At 40.0% G+C, this 25,485-nt stretch overlaps 1 protein-coding gene across 1 annotated transcript in view; it reads left to right on the top strand.

Moving 5' to 3' along the window:
• Positions 1–1,318: 1,318 nt before the first annotated feature.
• The window catches only part of AGPS (alkylglycerone phosphate synthase), a 47,769-nt gene continuing 23,602 nt past the window's right edge, over positions 1,319–25,485 (top strand). The window contains exons 1-8 of the mRNA XM_058027758.1: positions 1,319–1,512; positions 12,011–12,100; positions 15,720–15,810; positions 19,966–20,086; positions 20,168–20,242; positions 21,849–21,920; positions 22,713–22,792; positions 24,383–24,463. Of these exons, the coding sequence (XP_057883741.1) occupies positions 1,319–1,512; positions 12,011–12,100; positions 15,720–15,810; positions 19,966–20,086; positions 20,168–20,242; positions 21,849–21,920; positions 22,713–22,792; positions 24,383–24,463 (804 nt within the window). The remainder of the gene's footprint in view (positions 1,513–12,010; positions 12,101–15,719; positions 15,811–19,965; positions 20,087–20,167; positions 20,243–21,848; positions 21,921–22,712; positions 22,793–24,382; positions 24,464–25,485) is intronic.

Raw genomic sequence — 25,485 nt, 5'->3', positions numbered from 1 at the left:
TCCTGTGTGACAACTGAGTAGGCTTCAACAGTGTGAGATACTTCGTGTCACAGAGGAAAAGTTGGAATTAATCTGAGCAGGTCATCTAGCCCATCACCTTGCCCTGAGCAGAACTGCTTATAATGGTATGTCTGATAGATGTACATTGTCCGTTCTTAACGCTGTCTAATGAAGGTGACTTCGTTCTCTACTTAGCAGACTACAACAGTTTTTCATTTTCACTGCCATTAGAAAGTACTCTAATGCTAATACTGAACTTATATCTTGCAGTTTGAGCTCATTACTTCTCACCAACCTAGCTGGGACATGAAGGGCAGATTGATTGCTTCCTTTCACTCTGTATGAGTCTTTTACATATTTGAAGACTGATAACCTATCTTCCTTAGTCTTTTGTATGGGACTCGGTTTGTTAAGTGGTTTTGCATTCCCTGATGGAAAAAATCATCTCATCTGTTCTACTTAAACATGTTTCCAGTTTTCACATCCTTTCCTGAGTGGAAATCCAAAGCATTCTGGTGCATCAAGGTAAATTCATAGCAGAAAGCATCAAATCTGTATCTCCCCTTAAATCCCAATTCCTCTCAGTCTTCAGAGTGATGCTACAAAGTGAATCCCAGATGTTCCCAGAGGTCCCAAACATGGTCAGGATTGTCAGTTTTTGCAAGGATTGGCCCAACGCTGGGTATCCCAGCTAGAGAAGGGGATGCATTGCCAGCAGTCGGTCAGGCTCAGCACTCATTTTGTGGTGCGGGCTGAGCAGGGAGCAGATCCCGGGGACCAGGACCGTCCCTGCCAGGACAGCCGGGCGGCACAGGCAGAGAGAGACCCGGCTCGGCAGCCCGCTCTCACCGGTGCCTTGTGGCCCTATCAACAGCCATGATAAAATCTGCAACACCTGTAGATTATCTGCCACCTCACCGACCTATTTCTTAAGTAACCCGCCTACGCTATTGTCATTAATTAGCATTTCATCATTAACTTGGGCAATCCTCATCTCTAAAGGACACCTGTGTGTTCTCTCAAGTTTGTTCAGCGATCCAGAGGGGCTGTAATTACAGCACCGGAGGCGGGAAATCTTTAATAAACGCTTTCTCTCTCTCTGTCTGCGGTTTGCCCCCCGAGCCCAGCGCTGCCGCGGCAGGAGCCCCGGCAGGGCGCGCGGGCCGGGCCGCGCCCGGGCACGGGGAGCGAGCGGCGCGGGGCTCGGTGCGGCCGGGGGGGCGGGCGGTGCGGCGGGGCCCGCGCGGGGAGCGCCGGGCGGCGCCTTCCGCCCGCGCGCCCTCTCACCCGGCGGCGGTCGCGGCACAACACGGAAGCGATGGCGGCCGCGGCCGGGGAGGCAGCGGGAGGCGGCGGCGGCTCCCCGTCCTCCGCCCGGCGGCGGCTGCGCATCATCTCCGGGCACCTGCGGGGCTCGCCGCGGGCGCCGGGGCGGGGAGCGCTCTCCCCGAGCCCCTGCAAGGCGCAGGGCGGCTCCGCCGGGCCGGCCTCCGGCTCCATCCCGAAGAAGCGGTGGGTGCGGGCGGGGGTCCCCGCGGGCCGCGCCGGGGGCCGGGCCGGGCGGTGTCCCGGAGCGCGGGGCTGCGGGCCGGGGCCGGGCTCTGGCAGCGCTCTGCTCCCGGCGGGCACGGGCGCGGGCCGGCGGCGCCCGGGGAGGCCCCGCGTGGGCTCTGCGGGAGCAGCGGGGCTCCGGCGGGCGGGAAGGAGCGGCGGGAGGAGGGCGAGGCAGGTGCCGCTCGCGGGTGATGTCAATGGCTGAAGCCTTTCGCCGCTGCTGGCACTGGAGCAGAGCGAAAGAAGGTGGTCTTCAGCCTCTTACCTGTTTCTGTAGTAAGTGGGATGGTGGTAAAATGGGAAGTCGTTCATTGTCATCTGATTCACATCTGTAGATGTGATGGAGAAGTTTTGCTTTTGTAAAATACTTGAGGCTGCTCTAATGAGGATTGCAGCACGTGTGAAGACCAAGGTCTGTGTCTGGTCTCTCAGTCCTCCCCTGTTCACAGAAACCTTCAGCTGGTGTGAATACTGGCAGAGTGTGCTCATGCATTAGGTTCTAACAAAAGTTTCTTAGAAATGAATAATTATAGAGCTGTGAAATACTTTTTCTGGTTCTTGCTGTCTGTAGTAGTAAGGAGTCAGTTCACATGACCCCAAGGGAGGACAGTCAGATTCTCTAGGTCAGAGTTATTTCACTGGCTCTTGAATTTGTTTTTCTGCTAGAATTTTTTAAAAATGCTGTGGTTATAATACCATTATGTAATTCCATATAACATTATTATGAGGCCCCCTTTCTGCTGGGGTGGACTTGTGTTAGTTTTGTGACTTTCTTTTACTGCTCTCCCTTTCTCAGATGTGGATTCCCTATGTGTGTGTTGGCTTGCTATCTTACAAGAGCATTTTAAGGCTTAGGTTTCAGACAGCCTCCTGTTCTCTCTTGAGCTGTGGGCAGGAACTAGTGTGTTAGTGCATGCGGATAGTCCAGAGGCAGGCTGGGCAAGCAGTGAATAGAGGAGCTGTTCCTCGTTTGAGGAAAATCCATTCAGCCCATGCTTTGCTCTCAGCCTTTTCAAAAAGAGAGCAAGGAACAGCCTGGATTCTCCTGACAGGCAGTTTGTGACCTACGGTCACAAGCTGAGCTTGCCTGCTTTGGGAGGACTGGGCTGTCATGCACATGCAGTCAGACGTGAACAGCTTTGAAAGCATTTAGTTATCATTGAGGGGAATTTGATGCTTGTGCTGCTCACTGGGACAAATGGGTTGTTCTGAAGTTGCCTTCCATATTGAGTTTTTGTTTGGTTTGAATCCAGGAAGAAATCACTATTTCCAGAAAAATACCAGCTTAGTTATTTTTCAGGGATTTATTTTAAATGGATTGCTGTATAATTTCTGCAGCCAGTTATTGCATCTGTAAAGAGCAGGAGAAACAAACTTCTGTGAAAATGCCTGTGACTTGAAAGTTGGCTTCTTTCTCTGTGGAAACACAGGCTTGGGGAACTTAACATCTCTACTATTACAAGTTACTGACATTGCTCTCCCCTATTAGGACTTGCTATAGGATCATAATGAAATAGTGGTTTTACTCTAGGTAACTTGATCTGGAGTCAGAATAAAAATTTGCTGTGGGGGTGTAAGGGAAAGCTTAGCTTGTTCTTCACCAGAGGTACAACCTTCTTGCTGTACTTAGAGCCCAGCCTATCTGTATGTGTAGAAACACAAAAAACTTAAAGGGAGCTTTATCTCAGTCCTAAGTTTCTGTCTGAACATCTGAGATATGGTTGAAACACACCAAAGATGCTGCATGTGAAAACTGAGACTTCAGTGTGGCTAGGATATGAGGATCTTGGTTGAGCTCATGTTTGAGGAGAATACCCAGGTTTTGGAGTGGTGGAGGAGAAAGTTCTGTTGCCTACACTGGTTTGTGGGGGGGCAAGTCATGAATGCCTGAGTCTTGTTCCAGCTAATCTGGAGCTGATTTTTATTTGTGAGGCCAAGAAGGTTGCTAGAAGAACCTAGTAAAAATAGCTGACCTAGAGACAGTGCATGCCTCTTTTTGGTAATATTAGGACAATGCAAAGCTGGATGGTGTTTTCTTGTAGTCTGTTGAATGCTGATTCGGCTCTGCTGCCTCTTTTGAACTGTTACGTTAATTTTTCCTAGCAAAGCTGTAGCCAAAATACCTTAAACAAAATTTTTGTTCTTTACACCTGTTGCATCTTTCTTGTAGTGTCTGAAGTAGTAGCAAAGCTGTAGACACTAATTTAGCAGACTCAGGTGCACTCTTCTCATGTTCCATTTCTTCTGCAAGTAAATGGCTTTATTTGATGGGAAAAAAAAACAAACCCTTTGCAGTACTTTAGGTCTGTGATGACAGAATTTTTTTCTGGCTGTTTTTCTAATAGTCGGTAGACAGTGGCCTTTGGAAACATGACTTTCTTGTTGGTAGTTCAATGACCAAACTGCTAAAGATCTTATCCAGACATTATTTCTCACCAGCCAGGGGAGGATGGAGGGTACATGGTATTGGCTGAAAGTCTGTGGGTCTCATCCAATTCTTCTTGCTTCCAAATAAAAATGCCTTGGAAGACTGAGCAATGCATTTGCATATTGATGTGTTTAAGGATTGTAATACACTTTCTACTTCTTCAAGTTTTAGTTATTGAGATGGGAAAATTCCTCAAAAGACAAGTAACTATGTATTTGTCTGAGTACCCTCTTGAGGGAAATCTTAGGCACTGTAAGAGTAGAGAGATGTTATTTCTCAGTGGCGTTCCTGGCTTAAATGTAATATTTTAATTGAGTGTTGCATTGAAAGCTGGAATCATAGTTACACAATGTGTGTTGAAGCCTGAAGAGGATTATAGGCATGCTGAAAAAGTTGGTAAGACAGTTGAGCTGGAAAATAGCTCTTCCTTGAAATTTTCCTGTCCTTTTATGTTATGCTGTTGACTTTTGTTGACTGGTAAGCTCACTTTGCTGGTGAGACTTGAATTGAAAACTTACTCGATCTTCAGAATAACTGTGTATACATGAAGTGTTCAACTTGTACTGCTTTGGAAGCAGTCAGGTGCTACAAATTCCTAGAACAGAGTTGTACCAGGGTAACTGCTGGGTGTGCTCAAAAGTAAAAGTTCCTTATAGATGGAATATGCACTGATGCTGAGCTCATCAAAACTTGTATAGTATAACTTACTTAAGCTTTCAATGATTTGGCCTTTGTTAAAAGGGCTAATTGATGAAGTTCAACTAAATGTTGACTCAGTAGCTTGTAGGCTTAAAATTGATTCTGTACTAGAGCAACAGAAAGCCGGAGAGGATCTCCTGATTATCCTCTCTCTGTGGAGAAGCTGCTTTCCTAGGGGATGAAGAGAGGCTTGTGAATATCTTTTAATTATTATGGGCATAGTGTTACACAGGGTAAACTAAGGGATGAGTGTGTAGTGAGCTGTGTCGAGTTCACAGGCAGGTTGTTCAGGGCAATGTGTTAATGTTGCTGAACCTTCTTCATACAGACCCTTGCAATTCTTCCTGATAATGATTATGATGTTGTTTTGCAGCAACATGAATTAACTCCTAAAGAATTGGTACTACTTGAATATAACAGTGTCTTCAGAGAGGCTTTGTATCTTACCCCCAATACTCAGAGCAATCTTTATAATACAGACTTCAACCTTTAGAGAGTGGTGTTTAAGCAACACGTGGTGCTAAGCTGTATCCTGGTGTAGCTGATTTCTGAGTTTAAGGTGATGAAAAAGGATGGGGAAGGAAAGGGCTGGTGGCACTTCACCAGTCTTAAGAAATCAGAAGAGTAAGAGCCTGTTGCATTGAGGAAGGTGTGGCAGTTCACAGGAGGTTCTGTGATTGCATCAAAGCAATTAATTGTTAGTCAAAGTTAATACTTGAGGAACAGATAAAGAAGATTCTCTCATAGAAACATTAACATGAAAATGTGTCATAATCTGATGGTAAAAGTGACTTCATATGTTACAGAAATTCCTGTCTAACACATAGCTCCAAGTAGCTGTGTGTCAGGAAGATGAAATATAGGAAGTCTATAAAAATTTAAGTAACCCAGTATGTATTGTTAGATCATTTGATACCAAGTAAGCCAAACTGGATATAGTCATTAGCTAAATTTTGTTAGAAGAACCTAGATGAAAGTGTGAAGTGTTTAATATGTGGAGCTCAATACAGATTATTGTATGAAAGCAAGTAGCAGTTTACAGCACAAACTGAAAGACTTTGTAGATCAGCTGTTTGATATCTACTGAGATCTGAACTGTTATGTACAAGAAAATGAATATGTATATAGCTGTTTATTTAAACTTGATGTATTTATTTAAACTGAATAGAATTAGAATAATCTGATAATGCAATAGATTAAAGTAATTACTTGGACTAGAAGCTACTTTGAGCTGAAGCAAAGTAAGGAGATCAGTAGTGTAGTAGACTGCAGTCAACTAGACTTTCCTGAAGTGTTAGTGTATCTCTGTAGAAAATAAATAATGTGGAATATAAAAATCAATTGTAGGTTGAATGTGATGGACAAGCTAATGCCTCTATAGTGTTGTTATATCCAAAACTGGGCCATTTGTGCAACACCATTGGGGGGGTTGATGGTGTAGGCCAGAAAGTTTTCTTGAGCCGTGATGTGCTTGCTACAAAGCCTGCTAAAAGGTTCTCTGTGGGGTGGGTAAAAAGGTGTCCAGGAACTGAGTTTACTTGCACAGAAAAATGGCAGACAGTTGATTCCTTCATTAAGTTATTTCTTTTAAGTTAAGCAAAGCAGAACTCCTGATTTTGCAAGCTTTCAGAAAATACTTCTCAAAGGACAGATCTCTTTGTGCTGTTTCATTTACTGCCTGGAAGTAGCCATGTGTGTGCATTTTGTAGTGGAGCAGTCTCTTCAAAGATAAAAGTGAAACTGGGGTCAGCTGAAGTAGTAGGTGGAATAGAGAAAGCTTCTGGTAAAGTATTCTGTTGGATAAGAATCATAATTTGGCCAAGTGTTTACTGAGAAGAATGATTATAATGTCTTGGCTTTGCTTGATCTTTAATTCACCCTAATTGACTTTATTTATTGTGGAAGAACACTAGAGAAACACTAATTTCCTTATTCCTTGGGGCTTTTTTAATTACACTGTGGTGAAATGAAGAGTAATGAAATAGTCAAGACTAAGAACATGTGTAAGGAAAGTGAACACTTGTTTTATCAGAACAGTTTAAAGAAAAGCACTCTGCTTTTGGGTACCTAAACCCTTGATGTTATGCCTAAAATCTGGTTATCTGCATTTGCTGCTTCCTGTAGGTTTAAACTGTAATTAGGAGCCCAGGTTTGTATTGTTGTATTAGGTATTCAGCAAACAGAAGAGCAACTGAATTTGTGTATGTGCAGCTGCAGGGGCTTAGCTGGAAGTGTGGACTACAGACCCTAAAGTCTAAAGAGCTTTGACTGATTTTTATAGGTATGTTTCCTGGAATCAGTTTGAAAGGCAGCAGTAAATACACAAACTTAGAATGTGTCTAAGGTTATAAAACAGGTGTTACAGGACTTCAGCCTTGAGAACAATTATATTTGGTTTGCTGCAGGGAAGGTCTTCCAAGAGGGAAAAAGCATAAGAACGACAAACACAGCAGATACTCTCTGCCTGGAGCATGGCATTCCTCTCCAGATAAACAATGCTTTCACAAAGCAGTTCTTGAAACAATTCCTTGAGCTGCATGTTCTTTGTTTATTTCAGGCACCTGATGCTGATTTACTGCTGGCTTCAGAAGCACTCTGAGTGTTGCTTGGTTTAGAAATGTGACTGTAATCTGAACAGAGACACTGCTCCAGGGGAGAGGAGGAGGGATCTTCTGGTACCACCCATGGAAAGGGTTCTGAATTTCCAGCTGGGGGGTGGATGGGTAACCCAAAGTCCATCTGGGGTAGGCTCTGAGGAATTGTTCCTTGGGTAATGTCTTCTTGTAACACCTTATCACCATAATACTGCCTCAGTATTACTGCACCCACACACTGAGTTTTGCAAGAACTCTACAACTTGCAAGACCGTGTTAAATTAGGCAAATACTGGTGCTTAAGCCCATGTGGTAGCCCTTAAAATTGCCACTTTAAACTGATTTCCAGGAATCTGCTGGCTCTTCCATTGTGCAACAGATGTGCTTGTGAATATTTTATGTGCATGGGATTTTCATGCTGAGTGTCCACTGGTGATTGAAATGACAGTGCCAATGGTTATTGTGAGGAAACTGATGGGAGCATCTGGGCTTTGCTCCACCTGATTCACATTTCTCCAGCTGGACTGAACTGCACATTCATCTTGCTTCTCCAAAGAAGCCTTGGCTATCTGTGGGAGACTCTGTGCTTATCCTTCAGCTTCCTGTGGGAGAGATGAGAACTTTCTCATCCAGTCACTGTGCCAGTCTCTAAAACCTAAGATTTGAACAGTGCTGGCAGGTACAGTTAGTTGAAGTAGTTGAAATAGTGTAGTCCCAAGGGCTCTGCCTGCCCAGCTGAGTGACTGCATTCTTCAGGAGCACTAGTTCACCTGGTGGGCTGGGGGCCACCCTCCTGCCCCTCAACTGTAAAAATCCTTATCTAGTGAGTCAAACTAGTATTTTAGTGTTGGGCATTGTAATGAAAGTGGAATATTTAAATTCACTTAAACTAGTCACACTGTGTTAATCTATTGTCACTGCTTCCATGGTGACTTGTTTTATTTCAGGCAATACAATTTCATGTATATATACAAACATACGCATTAAAAACCTTAAACAAGGTTTGATTTGTACTACTTTGTATATTTCAGTAGTGAATTTCTATCATTTAAGTTAGAAGGCAAGAAAGTACTGGTCTGTTTCTACTATTTTTGACTAAAGCATTTCACATTTCTGTCAAAAATGAGATAGTTAATGAGCTTGATATTTTGTTGAAGCTAATGTACTGAATAGGAAAGGTGTTGTCTTTAAATAAGACAGTTTGGGTACAATACTACAATAACAGTTTAAAGTGAGAATAATGTCAGATGTTGGTAAGAGTCTTGGCTATATATATATATTCTTGGAAAGGAGTCTTGTGAAGAAAACCAGAAGGGTGCATAAATTATATCTTGCTACACGTGCAACATCTATGTGCAGCATACTCATTCCAAAAACAGCCCTTCCTGTCTCCAAATAGAAGCCTCTTGCTCAGTAGAATTCTGAATATAAAAATTGGATGCTTAAGTTTCTTGTTCTGGTGTTTACCTGCCACAAGACCTAGTACTGCCCATTGTGTGTGGTGGTGTGAAATCCCCTGCCCTTGTGTTACAAGGTAGCCAAGATGTTTGGGTCAACTATTCTTCTACAAACATGCAAACTGTTATCTTAGATTTTAATTTAATTATTATCATCACACCAATGATGGGAGTTATGTTGTCTGGCAGAGTAAAGCTTTGTGTACTTAATTTTACTCAGGAGTAGTTCAACCAGAAAATAAACTCTTAGGAGTTAAAACTCTTAAACTCTGTTCTGTATTTTAGAGCCTGAACAAAGTGCCAGGTGGTTTAACACCAACCTAGGAAATTAGGCCTTTAGAACAGGCAAGCAGATGGGAATGTGGTTAGTGTAGCAGAAAAACCTCATATCTGAGTCTGTCTTCGTGTCCTTAATTAATAATACCTCCCCATGATTTTGTGGGAAGTATCTGTACTGATATCAGGACTAATGATAGTTTCAAGCCTGGCCGTTATCAGTTTATCTCATGTCACCAGTTTCTTTAGGGCCTGGCCTTTTGTGTCTTGCTCTGTTTGTCTCCAGATTTGCAGGTAGTTTCTCTAGCCTGTTTCATGCATCATTGTTGGCATATTTATGTGGCACTGCCTTGCAAGAGGGGAAGTTTAAGCCTTCCTCAGTTCTGCTTAGTAATATCAAGTCTGTTCTGACTTCACAGGATTCAACAAACTACAGAAGTCAGGTATATAGAAATACTGCATTTAGTCAGCAGAGGGAGAAATCTTCCCTTGAGGAGGACTGTAGTGGGGATTTGAATGGAACATTTAGTTAAAAAAACAAAGTCTTGAGCTGGCCAATTCTATGTCACCTTCTTCTCAGCTGGGAGCAGCTCCACTGTGTGTGACTTGGATTCTTTGTGGACCATCATACAAATATATGCAGCATTTATAAGTATACATACATAGAAATAAGGGTAAAAATGGGCAAGTCTGCATAACGTGCTGTAAGAACCCTTTTTGATAATCTGCACAACAGCACAATGGCACAGGGCATTCCCATGCTATGGAACATGAGTGCATCCTTGTCCTTTCCTTAGTGAATCCTACATGTGTAAAGATCTGAGAGAGCAGGCAGCAGAAGAGGCTTCTCTATCTGGACAGCTCTGCTTAGTTTAATTTTGGCTGAAATTTTAGAATTGATTCTTCAGTATGGAAGAACAATATAGACTGGCTATTTCACAATACTGTATTGAGTCATTTCAGTACTCAGTGACTGATAAGTTTGCTTTTAGTGCCAGATTTCTCAAAGGCTGGTTGAAATGTCTGAATCAAACAATTTTAATGAAATACATGACCATGGCTTTTTTCCATTTGTTTAATTAAAATCTTGCATACAGGCAGTTTGAAGGAAATAGATTTAGTTTGAGCCAAGTCTATTGAATTACACTGATAGTATGTCAGCAGCCTGTGTTAATAATACATTTATAATGAAAACCTTTGGTAATCAATCATCACATGGTTATCTTGCATGTAATGCTGGAGCTGGAAGTGATTGAGGCAGTGCTTTCTCTGAATCACAAGGTCTTTTTGAAATGGTCACTCCTGATCATCTCACTCTTAGGCAGTCAGAGTAAGAGCTACATTTACTGTATATAGGCCAGGGAGGTGAATGATCTTTTGATAGAATTTTTAAGATACAGTTCTTTTAACTAAAATTCAGTTTCTAGATTAGTAATTTCATTTGTAATGTAAATAAATGGCAAGCTTTTAAAGCAAAGCTTGATGAATGTGTAATTACTAGTAGTGTATTTCTTAAGTCTTAAATACACTTCTAGAGTTAAATACACTGATACACTTAAATACACTGATACAGTTTTGATGAATTTATCATAATGAAGAGATTCTCTGATATGGTTGTGCTTAAGATTTTTCAATTTTCTGCTTTCATTTTGGCAGTTAGTTTGGTTTTGATATAGTTTTGCTGTCACATTCTGGTTGTATTTGTTATTCTTGCACTTCTTGAGATTTTGTTGTTTATGACTTTCAGTCCAAACGTGTCTCAAAGGTCCTCATCAACTGAATGTTAAGAATGCTGTGGGATTGCAGTAGTGATGGCAAGCAACTGAAATCATTATTCTCTGTCAAGAAAATAAATTTAAATACTAAATATCTTTTTTATTCTGAAAATATTTAGATCTTACCTATTTGTATGTTGATTTTTATGTATAGAGTGAAAACCAAGCATTTTTCACACCTTACCTTTGCCAACTGGAAAATATCACTGTGTCTCTAGTGATCTAATCCTCTTTCTCTACACAGGAAAAAAGCAAACAGACAAATCCCTTCAGTCCCCACAACCCCATGTACTGCCACAGGCTGGGGGCAGAGCGGCCCAGCAGAAAAGGACCTTCAGGTGCTGGTCAGCAGCCAGCTGGAGTGAGCCGGGGTGTGCCCAGGTGGCCAAGAAGGCCAGTGGCATCCTGGATCACCAGTGGTGTGGCCAGCAGAGCTAGGGCTGTGATCATCCCCTGTTCTCAGCACTGGTGAGGCCACACCTTGAATCCTGGGCCCCTCACAACAACAAAGACATGGAGGGGCTGGAGTTATCCAGAGAAGGGCAGTGGAGCAGGTGAAGGCTCTGGAGCACAGATCTGATAAGGAGTGGCTGAGGGAGCTGGGGGTGTTTGGCCTGGAGAAGAGGAGGCTCAGGGGTGACCTTGTCACTCTTCTCAGCTCCCTGTTGGCAGGCTGTAGCCAGGTGGGAGTCAGCCTCTTCTCCCAGGCAACAGGAGAGACAGGATGGGGGGAAATGGCCTCAAGCTGCACCTGGAGAGGTCCAGGTTGGACATCGGAGGAATTTCTTGGCTCAAAGGGCTGTCAGACATTGAAACAGGCTGCCCAGGGCAGTGGTGGAGTCACCATCCCTGGAAGTGTTCAGGAAATGACTGGATGAGGCACTTACTGCTGTGGTTTAGTTGGCATGGTGGTTGGTGAAAGGTTGGAAATAATGATCTTAAAGGTCTTTCCCAACCTTAATGATTCTATGATTCAATACAGTGTGCAATGACTTAAGCTGGTGGTTCCTTTTATAGAGCATCTGGTCTTTCAAGTCGTAGGGTGCAGTCTGAAGGAGTAATGGTTGTGGTTTCAGAATTTCTTTTGGCTCTAAGCTATACACTTTTGATGTGTACTTGATTTCTTGAATTGGTGTCTGATAACACTTTTTCCCAAAACCATGTAACAGAAAAGCATTTTGGATCTGCAGTATGCTAATATTGTCACTATTTTTTTTTTCCCTTAAGGCAAGAACTTTTGAAGTGGAATGGATGGGGATATAATGATTCCAAATTCATCTTCAATAAGAAGGGTCAAGCAGAATTCACAGGAAAAAGGTAAGTTGAAAATTTATGTAAATGAAGTATCTTATTTAGTGGTTTATTTGAAAAGAGTTTAAAAGCTGCACAGTACAGTTAATTCAAAGAAGGCAAAAAAGTTGTTTCATTTCATAGGATAGGTTATTCTGCATTTAACAGGTTTATGGAAGTCTGTACACAGGAGTCTGACATAGTAAAATAGACTGTGAGGCTTATTGAAATGTTTATTAAAAATGTTATAAAGACTAATGTGAGTCTTCTCTGTAATTTGATATAGTCTGTGGGTTAATGAAATCATACTGGGAATCTGCACCATGTTTTAAAACTTTAGATAACATGCAGCACAACAGTGCAGTTTTGAGAGTCTCTTGAGCATCAACTAGTTGCTTTATTAAATTTCTACTTTGTTTTGGGTTTCTTAACCATTGTACATGGAGCTACTTTATCCTCTGAACTTAAAAATAAAAACTGCTCTTCAGCTGTATGTTGTGTAGTGGCACCACTTCTGATTTATTACCCTCTAACCCTTTATGCAGCAAGCTTGCTTTTTTGAGAAATACATTTTTGCAGAACGACATTAAAATTAAGTCTACTTGGGATCTCTCAATTTTGTTCCAGTGGAATTTAAACTTATTGCCATCTTTGTGGTTTGGGTTTTTTTCCTTCCTGAGTGGAAAGTAAACTTATAGTCTCTTCCCTGTTTTAAAAAATACACTTTCCATAAGAGTTAAAAGAATGCAGAAGAGAAATAAATTCTGTCTTTCCTAAAAATTCCTTCCTAGTCTTTGAGTCTGTAAATTTGCATGAATTAGTTGAGTCAAAACTGCAAAAACCTAACTGGGACCTTCAGCACTTCAGTTGTTAATTTTTTGATTTCAGGCCCAAATTAAAATGCAAAGCCTTGTATAAGCCAGTTTACTGTATAATATTAGGGAGATTGTGTTCAGAAAATCAAAGCACACTAAACAAGAAAGAAGGTCAGGAATTCTGGTTTTTTCAGGTGGAAGCATCAAGGCTTCTTGAGTGCTGTGTGACTGATAGGTACATGTTCTAGAATGGTTTTTTTCCCTCATCCACACTGTCTCTAGCTGAGACATAAAATTGATAATACTTTGTTGGGCCAGTATAATTTCTTTGAAACAGTTTGCCACAGTGGCAAAAGGAGTGTTTGAAGTGAAAACAGGGAGAATGAGCATCTGCACAGGTGGTGTAGATGCCTCATCCTTTCAGTACCCACTAACAGGTCTGTTGTCCATAAGTCTGTCTAGTAACCTCAAGTCTGCTCATACTGCCTGCCTATGCAGCAGCCAGTGGCAGCAAGCTTGAGTTCTGGTTGTGTGCAGTACCTGTGTTTTGCAACAGGCATCCCTCACTGTTTTGCAGGACTAGGTGGATGATAGTTCTTCAGCCTACCTGCTGTGTTATTGATTGTAAGACTCGGTTATATCCTCTCTTGCATTTTCTCTCCATGCTTGTGGTGTCTGGGGCCCTTCAGTCTCTGCTTGTAAGGCCCTTTGGTCTATACAGTTGTTCTCTGCACCCTCTCCAGCTCCACTAGATCTTTCTGGAGACAGGGACAAAAACTGTGCAGCACTCAAGGTGTGGATACAGCAGTTTTCTACAGAGCAGCAGGAAGAGATGAACTCTCTTCTTTCTTACCCCTGCCCAGATGATGCATAGCACTGTGGTCAGTGAAGGTGCCATGATAATGACTGCCAGTGGGGTTCTCCCAAACGTGCAATAGTGCTTTTCTTTCAGCTGTTGCAATTACCTTAACTTCCATGGCTTTTTGTCTGCTTAGTTTTTTTATTAAGGTCCTGGGTTCCTATCAGTGTGATCAATAAACCCTGCCCTTTGCTTCTTAACTTAAACTTATGTTATCCTTCAGCCTGTAGAAGAACCTTTCTTCAGTACTGTAGCAGTGTCTTTTCTTAAATAACTTTTGGGATGAACACCTGTGGAAATATAAAGGAGTGTGGGATTTCATGTTCATTGTATCCCTTTTATTCACTTTCTGGTTTTACACCCTGATAAAACTCCAAGGATTAGTGAAACAGGATTCACCTTTATGAAAGTTGTGTTGACTTTCCCTACAGACCATGTGTCAAATGATCTTTTTTGTTACAGACTCTGCCATCTCCACAGGGATAGATGGTACTTGCTAGTCTGAGCAACTCAAGCTGTTTTTTGGAGTGTGTCTGTGGCAGGTGTTTTTTGGGGGGCTTCTTGCACCCTCGGTGTGTGCATACAAAGCTTGCCTACTGATCAATCATGTATTGCAGTAAACTAACTTCTTCTATGCTGTGACTTCTGTCTGTGTCTTGACTTAAAAGTTTTGGGGTTTCTGATAGTTTTAGTTGTCCTTTGAGTAAGTGATTAAGGTTACCCTCGCGATCCAGCTGTAATGATAGTTTGGCAATATTAAGAAGTAGGTCTGGAGAAGAAAACACACCAAGCTGACCTGGGTCTCTGCCTTCATTGCCAACTCTTGATGCAAATGCACTAAATTTTCATTGCTTATTGCACTTGCCTCTTCAAAAACTTCACTTAATTTTTGTATGAGTTTGATGAAAGAATAACAGCTGTCATAGGAGGAATCACTGAATACTCTCTTCCATGCTGAAGAGTCTGGCTTCAGTTAAGGTTGTTACCTTTTAATTCTAGGAGTAGAGCAGGAGGCTTGTCAGTAGAAGAGCTGGAGGGGTAGTTGAGATGAGGAAACAAAAAGAATTGATCATTTTGTGAAACAGGTGACTCAGTTGTAAGTTGGTTGCACCAGCTGTGAAGGACAGGGTCATAACTGGATTTACACTGACTGAGTGATCTTAGAGGGAAGACCCAGTTAGGTCTAATGCAGTGACCCAGGTGACGACTATGGTAAGGATTCTCAGCTGCTAAAAGCTCTTAATGTCAAAGGAAGATCTTATTTCTTCTCTCTTCTGGGAATACTTTTGAACACACAAACATAAACATGCTGAAGGTGTGTATATGTATACAATTAGTAGCAGTAGTTTCTTGCTGTTTTCAGTGTTTTCAGTCCCTAGCCTTCTGTGTTTTCACATGTGGTGCACATGGTCAAAACTGGCTCCTCTGTCCCTTGTCTGTAAGTCTGCATTTGTCACAAGGTTAGGCTCTTGCCAGACAGTTTGTGCTGGAAATAATTTTACAGTGCTTGATGGATTCTGATGCATTTTGATGATGAAGGGGGAACCTCTAATACTGTTTGTTTCCTTGGAAGTGTAAGGTGTACTGAAATGGGTTTGTGTGTCTGAGACTGCTGTTTCCATTGCAGTGTGTCCTCTGTCTGTAACCAGCATGTGAACTTGGGTGCTGCTTTCTACACTGCTGCAAGGGAGAGACCTTTCTAAAGAGTGGTGGGGTGGGATAACTGAAAAGCCTTATGGCCAAAGCAAATTATATCATGCTGACAAATGATTTGATTCTGTGTGAAGTAAAGAACAGCTAAATACAATGAAATACACAGTTGCATGAAAAATGAATGTGCAGAGGTCTTGCAGGCTTGTAGGTAAAGAGTTTCATTTAAAACTTCTGTTTGTGCATACATACACTTCTTTGAATTTTATCTGACATACATTCTTTTAATTTAAAATGACCCTATGTAATATTGACTTTTCAGGTACAGATTAGGTGGTATGGTATTACCAACTTTTAAGGAATGGATAGAAAAAACCTTTGGAGCAAGTCTGGAGCACAAAACTACCTCTAGAGTAAGTAAATAGCTGAACCAGTTCCTTTGAACATTAGTCTTGGTGATAATCAAGACCACACTGTTAAAGATGATTCAGCTGTCACACATAATTGATTTAAATATAATGTATTAATACTTCAACGTTTTTGGAAAAAAAAAGTTGGTGTAGAACTTCTATGTGAAACCTTACATGTCTTAGCATGACTTGTGGTTTCAGGATAACTGGTAGTACATTTATTGAAATGAAAGTTTCCAACACAGGATGGTTTTTTGTCCTCCTGTAGTTTGCATTTCAAGACTGTAGAAAGTGTTAGTCCAGAGGGAATTGCTTATACAACATCAATGTTATTCATGATAACAGAGATGGAAAATACAGGGAAGTTAAACTGTGATGTGTTTCTGGTGTATTGAAAGATGTCAAAGTTCTTATTTGACAGTAATTTTTATTACATGTCTGGGTGCTGAAAACTGACTACCAGGATACTCAAGATTGAGATGAATGTTTTCAGAAAAAGAACACATTGGGAATGTTCTGGGTTTTGGAAGTCATACATACTTTGCTTTTTAGAAAAAGTAACTTAACTTAGAGTCAGGAGACCTGGCTCCCTAATTAGAATCCCTTTGAAGCTGCAGGTTCCTGGCTAGGTAGCTGCTAAGGCAGTATTGGAAGCAGGCTGTGCTTGTACTGTGACTGTAGCAACCCAGCTGTGGGTAATGGTTCTTCCCATCTCTTGAGTGAGTTCAAGTTTGAAGCCCCTGATCTCATAGAGCCTGAAAACCTAAGTATTTCTTCAGTCTTCTGTTAATCAATACATTATTTCATCTGCTGTGGATTACCGGATCTCTACCTGTCAATATGTTTTGAAAAATTCATCTGGATGTGTTTTTGTTGACCAGGGTTGGTCTTAACTGACAGCCACTTTAACTTGCTGTGAACAGAGGTCTAGAGAACTGTTATTCCCTTTTTACATGCAGAGAAAGGATAGAGCAAAGCAGAATTGCAGGACAAGCACATATTTTTAATAATACCCTGATTCTACAGTAATCTTGCAGACCAACTCCCCAGGATATCTGCCAGCAGTGTTGAGTGCTTTCCTGTTATGTTGTGCCCCTCTGGTTTTAATGGTCTTGTAATGTGAAACAGGCTGCCTACTTTGATATGGGATGGGACTCTTTGAAATGTCCAATATACACCTGGACCTCTCATAGCTAGTCTCAAATACTGCTGCAGGTCCCTCATTTTCATGGCTGTCATCACTCCAAGGTGTATTTCAGGTTGTCATGCTATGCTGGGTTTTCAACTTCTCCTATCCCCTAAGCATGAAGAAACTCAGATACAGGAAGAGCAGTAGGGAAGCCATCTCTTGGTTCATTTGTCTTCCTGTGCCATCTCCTCCTGCCTCTGTCATGTAAGATTGGAGGTTTCCCTGTTGCATGTGGCTTTTGTGTTTTAATTAATAACAGTAAATATACCTGCTTCTGTAATCTTCAAGATCTGTTAATGCTCTTTATTTTTTCAGACCAAACTTAACATAGAGAGCAGTTTAGACCTATTTCACATAGGTTTCCTGACTAGCTTTTCAGGGTGCAAATTTTAAGATATTTCAGTCCTATGAAAATAAATAAAGATATATTTTTGTTTGTCACTGTGCATACGATTTTTATAGATAGATATTAACTTTTTAATCTTGGAGATTAAAACTAAAAGATTAAAAAACTTGTGGAAAAGTTATAAAAGTCAAGATGCTTAAAACCATCTGCAAAGAATTGTTATAGCTGTTAAGTAGTTCATGCTCTTGACAACAAAGATCTTCAGGCACTTAGTGTTCAACTTGATATGAAATAATTCTGTCTGTGGAAATCCATGAAGAAAAAAATGTTTGACATTTAAAATGTAATTACAGATTGTGAGGGTTTTTCTTAAAACAAATGATTTGAAGATCTTTATTTGGTACCTATTTGTTTCTTATGTTTCCTGTGTCAATGTGCATTAAGAGCAGAATAGGAAGAGCAGCAGTTCAGCACCAGATTTACATCATGTTTACTGTGAGTGGCTCCTAAAATCCAGGTGTCTCAGTAGTGGAGTGCCTCTTACTTAACAACACTTAATTTCAGCTTCTGTGTTTGTAAATGACAAGATGAATATTTTTTAGCTGTCTGTCACCTCATTTCAATAATTACAGCATTATCCTTAAAGCAAGTCAAGATGGCACATAGGCTCTTCCAGAATTCAGATCACTGTTAAAACTGCATTTTCTTTATGTCCTATGTTCCACATGAAAATTCTAGCCCAAATTTTTGGCTGTCCCCTTGAACCTGTGAAAGATGCCAGCTATTGCTAATGAACATCTCATGCAGCAATATCTTTCTGAATTACTCCTGTCAGTACTCCTAATTTTTCCATAACCTTACATAGTTTTTGTAAGGTGAACACTCCATCACAATGATACAACTTTGCTGATAACTTTAAATCTTACCTTCATCAACTCTCACAACTTTTACACTCAACCTGTTCAGAATAGACTGCTGCTGGTTTTGCCATATATTGGCAAAAAGTATCAGCTGCTCTGAAGGTTGTGTAGAGCAAAGATAGGAAAAACTCTGTTTTAGGAAAGAAAACTTTATTGGGAGTATACATTTTGTAGAAGGCCAACTTCAGAAGAGGAAAGCACAGTGAATTCCATTTTGTTATTCTGTGTTTGCATTTGTCATGAAGCATAGGTAGGACTTGTGGAAGAGATGTCTTAAATTTCTTTGACTAGGTGGGACATTACTGCACAATACTTTTTGATGGTAGGGCTGTAAATTAGTTCTTTCTGCCATCTTTCCTGACAGCTTTATAGCAAAAGTATAGCACATTCTTATAGCACATTCTTCTCTTTGCGTTGGTGTCAGTTCATTTTCCAGCAAGGCTTGCATGGAAAAAGGGTGAAAGCAATACCCTCTTCTAACTAATTTTTGTTCAAGCCCTGATTTTTAAAAGTGTATTTAAAATAAAAGACATGGTGGTAAAAAAACTTTCAGTTCTGCTCTCAGACTTGATGGATTCAGTTAACAGGAAATAAGACTCTTGACCAACATTTTCTTTTGCAATAAGACTTGAAGTCAAGAAGTTACATTTTAGTCATCAGACAAGCTTTTTATCTAATTAAAGAACTCTTTAATTAGAGGCCATTTGTGATAGAAGACATATTCCTTTAGGGAGATTACTCATATTTGCTCCATTTTTAAGGAGAAAAAAAGGCATGATTTTTTGGAATCTTCAAAGCACATAAGAATCTTAATGTCTGCAAAATATTTTTTTTAATCTGGATCATGTAAAGAATTCTTGTTCTCTGAGTGGGTTTTAAAAGTTGACACATGAACTACATTCTTATGTGCCCAGTAATTGGAAGTGGAGCTCAGAAAAGAGAATTAAGTGGTTGTGTCTACACTTTGAGAAGCTTTAAGAGTACTAGACAAGACATCTGTTGGAAGAACCTGGAAGAATGGGCTTTCAGAAAATCTTAAGCAGAGGTTTTCCCTCTGGTTTACAGAATCTTGGTTTAAGGTCTGTTGGTAAGTCAGAATGTCCTGTGTAGATTCTTGGAAAGAAGAACACCTTTCCCAGGTGTTGTTCTTGGGGACTTTAGATGGAGACACCTCGATGTATGTGACTCAGACATAGGTTTTATGAGATCTTTCTTATAGGTGAGGTCTGCTTAATGCATGCCAGTTATGTTATATCAGTCAATCTTAGTTTTGCCTAGCTCTGGACTTCTGATTAGGCTTTGGTCCAATTTGCATTTAAATCTCGGGACATAGAGGGGACGTGTGTTAGTGAAAACAGAACTGTAAGTAGAAGAATTTGCAGTGGCTTTAGTATGTGTTCTGGTACCTTGGGAAGTCTTAAAAAGAGAATTTGTTCAGTATGCATTCATAAGTTCATGTATTTCTCCATATTTATCAGGAGAAAGAAAGGTAAGAATGTGCTACTGAAATAAAACTTCTTGTGTGCAGAGTAGGATAAGCTGGATTGGTGGTTTGAAGATGTGAAGGAGAACTGATGTCTTTCTGATATGGAATAGATGTGTTTGGGTATCAGTCAGTGTCAGCCTGCTTTTATTATTTCTGTTGTACAGAAATACTGTGAGAGTGAAATTACCTTAAATTTATTTATTTCCTTGTATTGTAGGCATCCTTAAATGTTAATGATGTACCTCCATCCATTGTAAATGAAGAATTTCTTCAGGATCTTAGAGCCACTAAAATCTCATATTCCCAGGATGCAGAAGATAGGGTATTCAGAGCTCATGGTAAGAGAACTTCATTTGTATAACTGTGCTGCTTTCAACACTTCCTTGTCTGACCATGGTAACTTACTGTTTGTGTTCCAGGCCACTGCCTACACGAGATATTTGTACTCAGGGAAGGAATGTTTAAGCGAATTCCTGATATAGTTGTATGGCCTGGTAAGTTTTTATTGTCATCATCTCCCTTCTGAGCTGGGCCATTGTTTACTGAACTCTTGTGCTTTCTGCTCAGGGGCAAACTGCCTCTTGGTTCACTGACTTCACTCATCTTTACAGAAACTGAAGGAATTTTCTCATGAATGGTAATCATGATTGTTTAGCATCTGGACTGCAGGTTGTGTCTGTGAAATCCCATCATTTTGTAGTGAAGTCAATTTATTATTAAATATAGCTGAAGTTTGTTGGCTGATGAATTCACCACTTAAATAACCACTGTGTAATGTGAATGTGTACGTTCAGCAAGAGCAGTTGTCAAAAATGACAGTCTCAATTTTGGGTTCTAAAGGTGTACATGATGCTAGAGAGGTAGTGAAATGTTTGCACTGAAGAACTTTTGGTTTTTTACATGCTGTACTTTAGTAAAAAAAAAAGTGTAACACCTGTAAATCCTATTAGAACACTTTACCAAAGATCAGTGACTGGAAGAAAGAGCAGTGCAGTCTGAGTATAGGCTAGGCCTGCTTGTTTCTGTCTAGTAAAAGAATACAAATGGTTTTTTTTTACTTGAGTCATGTGCCCTCTGGTCACTAGGAACTACTCCATGTGTGAATCAAACTTCACTTCAGTAGTGAACTAAAAGGTCATTTGATCTAAGTAAATGTCAATTTCTGTTCAGTTGTATGATTACAACTGTTTTGTTACTTTTATAACTTTGGTAGCTGCACTGCATTAAAAACTCAAAATTTCTTGTAAGAACTTAGTCCTACTCAGTTTTCCCTCCTTTATTTAGAGGAAAAAATTACGTATGGGAAGCATGAAAAGAGGCACTGTAAGATGAAATTCATTACTTGAGGCCAGGTGCTTGGGAGCACTGGTGACTGTGAACAGTACTTGCCGCAACTTCTATTTTGTGTAGCTCCAAAAGCTGAAACAAAATGATTGACTACCTTCATTTAAAACATCTCTGTATGACAAGAGTGAAGCAGCCAGAGTTTGGAAACCATTTATTTAGGCCTGCTCATTCTTTGCTGTTTGTACAAACTCATGTATGCAATGTATTTGATCCCTTTTTTGATCCTTTTACTTGGCTGTGCACAAGCATTTCCACCTCCCTCTTTGACCAGGTACAGAATGCATCCTGAAAAACTAGATTTCATCAGCAACTCCTCTTCTGAAACTGAATGTCATTCAGGAAGAAAGAAATGTGCTGTTTATCTCTCAGAAGAGACTTATTTCTCACTTAAAATAAATTGGACAGCCAGTTTTCAATAAAAGCTTTACATGTGATTTGTTTTCCAAGATACCTAGATGAATTGTTAACTGTTTGGTGGTCCATCTTGCCCTGAGAATTTGCAAGAGGTTTCAATCCATGAGTAGAGCAAGAGACTAAGACTGTAGTTAGTTCTTCAAATTTAGAATTGTTTGAGTCTAAACTTTACTCTATAACTGATACTTCTGAGCCCAGCTCTTATTTATTGCCTAACCTTGAATTGTCTTACTTGCTGGTGTTGGAAAAGGGGCTGCTGCTTAGTGAGATTGCAGTATTTAGTAATAAGCACAAATAACAAGCACAAAGTCTGGTTTTTAACTGTTTGTTCTTTTTTAGTTTGCCATGAAGATGTAGTTAAAATTGTGGAATTAGCCTGCAAACACAATCTCTGCATAATACCATTTGGTGGTAAGTGAAATTATGAAATCTCCTAACTGTTCAAGGTTATTTGTGAAAATGTCTTCAATTTAAATACGTGTTCTTCATTACTTGTGCTGTGTTCCACAACTTATATAAATTACGGGTTTTTGTTGCACTGTTGAAATTCAAAGTTTCAGAGGGGATTGTGGTCAAAACACTACCTCAGAATTATGCTATTTTCCTTTTAGATGTTGTTCAGTGGAAACTCCTGTTTCAAGGGGTTTTCAGGAAGTATTCCAGATACAGAGTACAGCTAAAGGCCTGTACAATCTGTGTCCTCCACAGCCTAAAGAATCCATAAAGGACTTCCAGTTTTCACTGTGGATGTCTTCTCCTCTAAGCCTGCTGAAGTAGAGTTGTGAGCTACCTTGTTTTAACATAGAGCTTAGGAAACATGGGGTTTTGGCTTTCATGAGCTCATTCTGTGATAAAGTTTTTGTCAAGAAACTATAGGTCTCTGTTTCTTGAATGGCTTTCTTTGTAATTTCTTACCCTTCTCTGTTTTAAAGCTCTGTGCAGGGCTTAAGAGAAGCAGCTGTGATGGTCGTAGAATGTCATGTTTGTTATGGAGTGCCGCTACAGCATTGTTCAGCTCCACAGCTGCCTTGATTTTGTGAAACCAGAAGGGGCAGCCTTAAGAGGCTAATCACTAGCCTCAGTTACCTTCAGTGATCTTGCTTTATTCAGTTCTTTATCAGAAAGGAGGGAGAGAGGCATTCTATTGGAAGAAAAGCTACCTGAAAATTTTATGATCACAAAATATCATTCCCATATTTGCAGGAGGGACCAGTGTCTCTAGTGCTCTTGAATGTCCTGAAGAAGAAAAAAGAACAATTGTCTCCCTGGATACATCACAAATGGTATGATCTCTTAAATAAGTTTTATTTTAGTTTTTTTAAATCATCCTACGGTTATTTTGGTGATCATTACAGAATGACATTTCTTTCTCTTCCACAATAAAGTAGGGATGGAAGTTTTAATTATCACCATGATTATTAAACTGGTACTCCTTCAGTTTGTTTTTCTGATATTAGTCCTGTACTACTTCATATGACCTGTATATATTCAATAAGAAAAAAAAAATCACTGTTAAGCCTTATAGCAGTTTCAAGTGATCAAACTCAGAGAAAGCTCCTCTTCTTCTATATTGGAATTTGTATCTGAGGATAAATGAAAGTCTAGGAGGAAGTTGTTATTGCAAATTTCACTAGTTCTTGCACTAGACTTCAAATTACTTAAAGCAAAGATTGATAAGGTGACCTAATATATATAAATCAACTTGAAGGATAAACTTTCAAGAAATAACTGGGGTTTTTGTCTAGATAGCATCTTGAGAATGTGAAGTTCATAGCTTTATGGCAGTCTAGAAATGAAGTTCTGTAAAATTTATTGCTAGTTTTCATCTTTTCATTATGAAGGAGCTTTGTACTTTTAAAATAGATTTATGGCTACTTGGTAATGAGATGCTTCAGAAACAGCTCTCTATCTTTGATGTAAGGCTCTACTGCCTTCAGGTACTTGCTGAGCTTATTAACTCCTTTAGCCTTGAAGGTAAGACCTGGGGTTTGGCTCAGTTTTCTGCACTCAGTGGTTCTTCAGTTAAACAAAGTAATTTTTTTCTGCAGAGGTGGTACTTGTATGTTGAAGGAGGCTCTTCAGGTGTCTGTGCAGAATGAAGCCCAACAAGTGACTTGTGACTCAGGCCTTCATTTGAACTCCTTGATTTATAGCCCACAGCTTTGACTTCTGTCAGGTTTAGGTGTGGCAGGGAAATGTGGTTAATTCTTACTATCTTGGTTTTTTGTCAGCTAGGTGGGTAAATAAGCATTGAGTCAGAAAAAAAAACAGTTTCAGGTGTCTTGAATGACTGCCAGCCAGTTCTTGTAATCATTAATGAAGAGAGAAAATAAGAGAATTAAGGTGAAAGGAAGCATTGTCAAAGTTAAAACATATGTGTCTGAGAGCAGTTGATTGCTGAAGCTTTACTATTTTAATAAACACTTAATGGTTATCTTTATGTTATATAGGGTCCCTATTGCATAAAAACTGATTTATATAGGCATCTGACATCAGTTAAGCCATTTATGTTGAAACTGAAGCAGCTGAAATAGTTGACTTTGAATAATTAGTTAGCCCATACCTTGTGAGAGGGAGACTCCTGCAAGAGTTTTGATTTAATTCTTTCTGGCTTTTATTGCTTTTTATTCTGTAAACATCCCTGGTATAAATTGACAGATAAATGTGTTAGTTTCTTGTAGTGGTGACTGTAAATTGAAACCTGTTGTGTAGTAGTTTGAGGGAGTGAAGAGCCTCAGCTTCCACTGGTGTAGTAACTGGAGCGGTATTAATAGTAAATTGTATGACTAAGTATGTTGATCCTATAGCATTAGGGAAGGAAGTAAACAGAAATCTTAAACACTCACTCTTAGTTTTAATTGGCTTTTCAACAGAATCGGATTCTCTGGATAGATGAAAAAAACTTAACAGCTTGTGTAGAAGCTGGCATTGTTGGACAAGATCTGGAAAAACAGGTATCTTTATCTGGTTACGTTTCTAGTATTTTTTTTAATATTTTTCTTGGGTATTGTTCATATCTTGTCCAAATGATTGAATTCTAGCTTAATTCTTGTGTGTTTTCATGCAACTGTTAAGAATTACATGCAGTGGTTATGAACTCACCCTTCCTAACACATGACCAGTAAACATACAAAGCCACAAGTTCCTGTGATATAGAGAAAACCATGAGCTAAATGAATTGCTGTAAACAGGATGTAGAAGTCACTTTCAGCCTTTAAGTTAGAACTACTGTGTACAACAGAACATAGTTAATGATCCATGTTACATGGTGTACTTAAATACAGCTGTTCAACATGATTGTTATCAGTTGGTCAGTGCACATTGATTATCTCAAATGCACTAATGCAGTTATCACTTAATGTGAGATTGCTTGGCCTTTCATTCTTGCTGTTTGACAGCTGTGGTGTTGTGATTCTGAGGGCATCCCGTCAACCTCAGGTGCTGTGCAGATGGCAAGGCCAAGTTAATGCAGAAAAATGAGAAGCAAGTGACTACTTAATGTACAGGAATGCATGATCTGCATCACAAGCAGTTGACAGTGTTGCATACAGGAAGCCCAACCAGATGGCTGTATATTAAAACACATCTCTCCTTGAGAGAATTAAGTACAGGCAATTTGCTTAAATTTTTTGCAGACCTGCTGCATATTACATTAGAATAGAAGAAACAAGAGCTTAAGTGCCTTATTTATTGGCAGCGTTTGTGCAAAGTTGGCAGTTGCTTAAGTTATAACTTCTTTTTGCAGATGAATTTTCACCTTGTTTTGAGCAATAGAGTTCTCAGTTTTAAAATACAGGAGAAGGAGTATCACAGGGTGATATGTAGCACAGGTATGCACAGTAGAAGCAGAATCAATTTGCATGTCATGTACATATCCAAGATAAAAGTTTCATAAATGGGTGTGTGATAAGGATAGTTATTAAAAAAAAATAAACAACCCAAACAAGTATAGCATATTGAATTTGGAGTACTAAGT

This window comes from Melospiza georgiana, chromosome 7 (assembly GCF_028018845.1).
Source record: "Melospiza georgiana isolate bMelGeo1 chromosome 7, bMelGeo1.pri, whole genome shotgun sequence".
Lineage (NCBI taxonomy): Eukaryota > Metazoa > Chordata > Aves > Passeriformes > Passerellidae > Melospiza > Melospiza georgiana.
The sequence above is the reverse complement of the archived record's forward strand: the minus strand, read 5'-3'. Positions and strand labels throughout refer to the sequence as shown.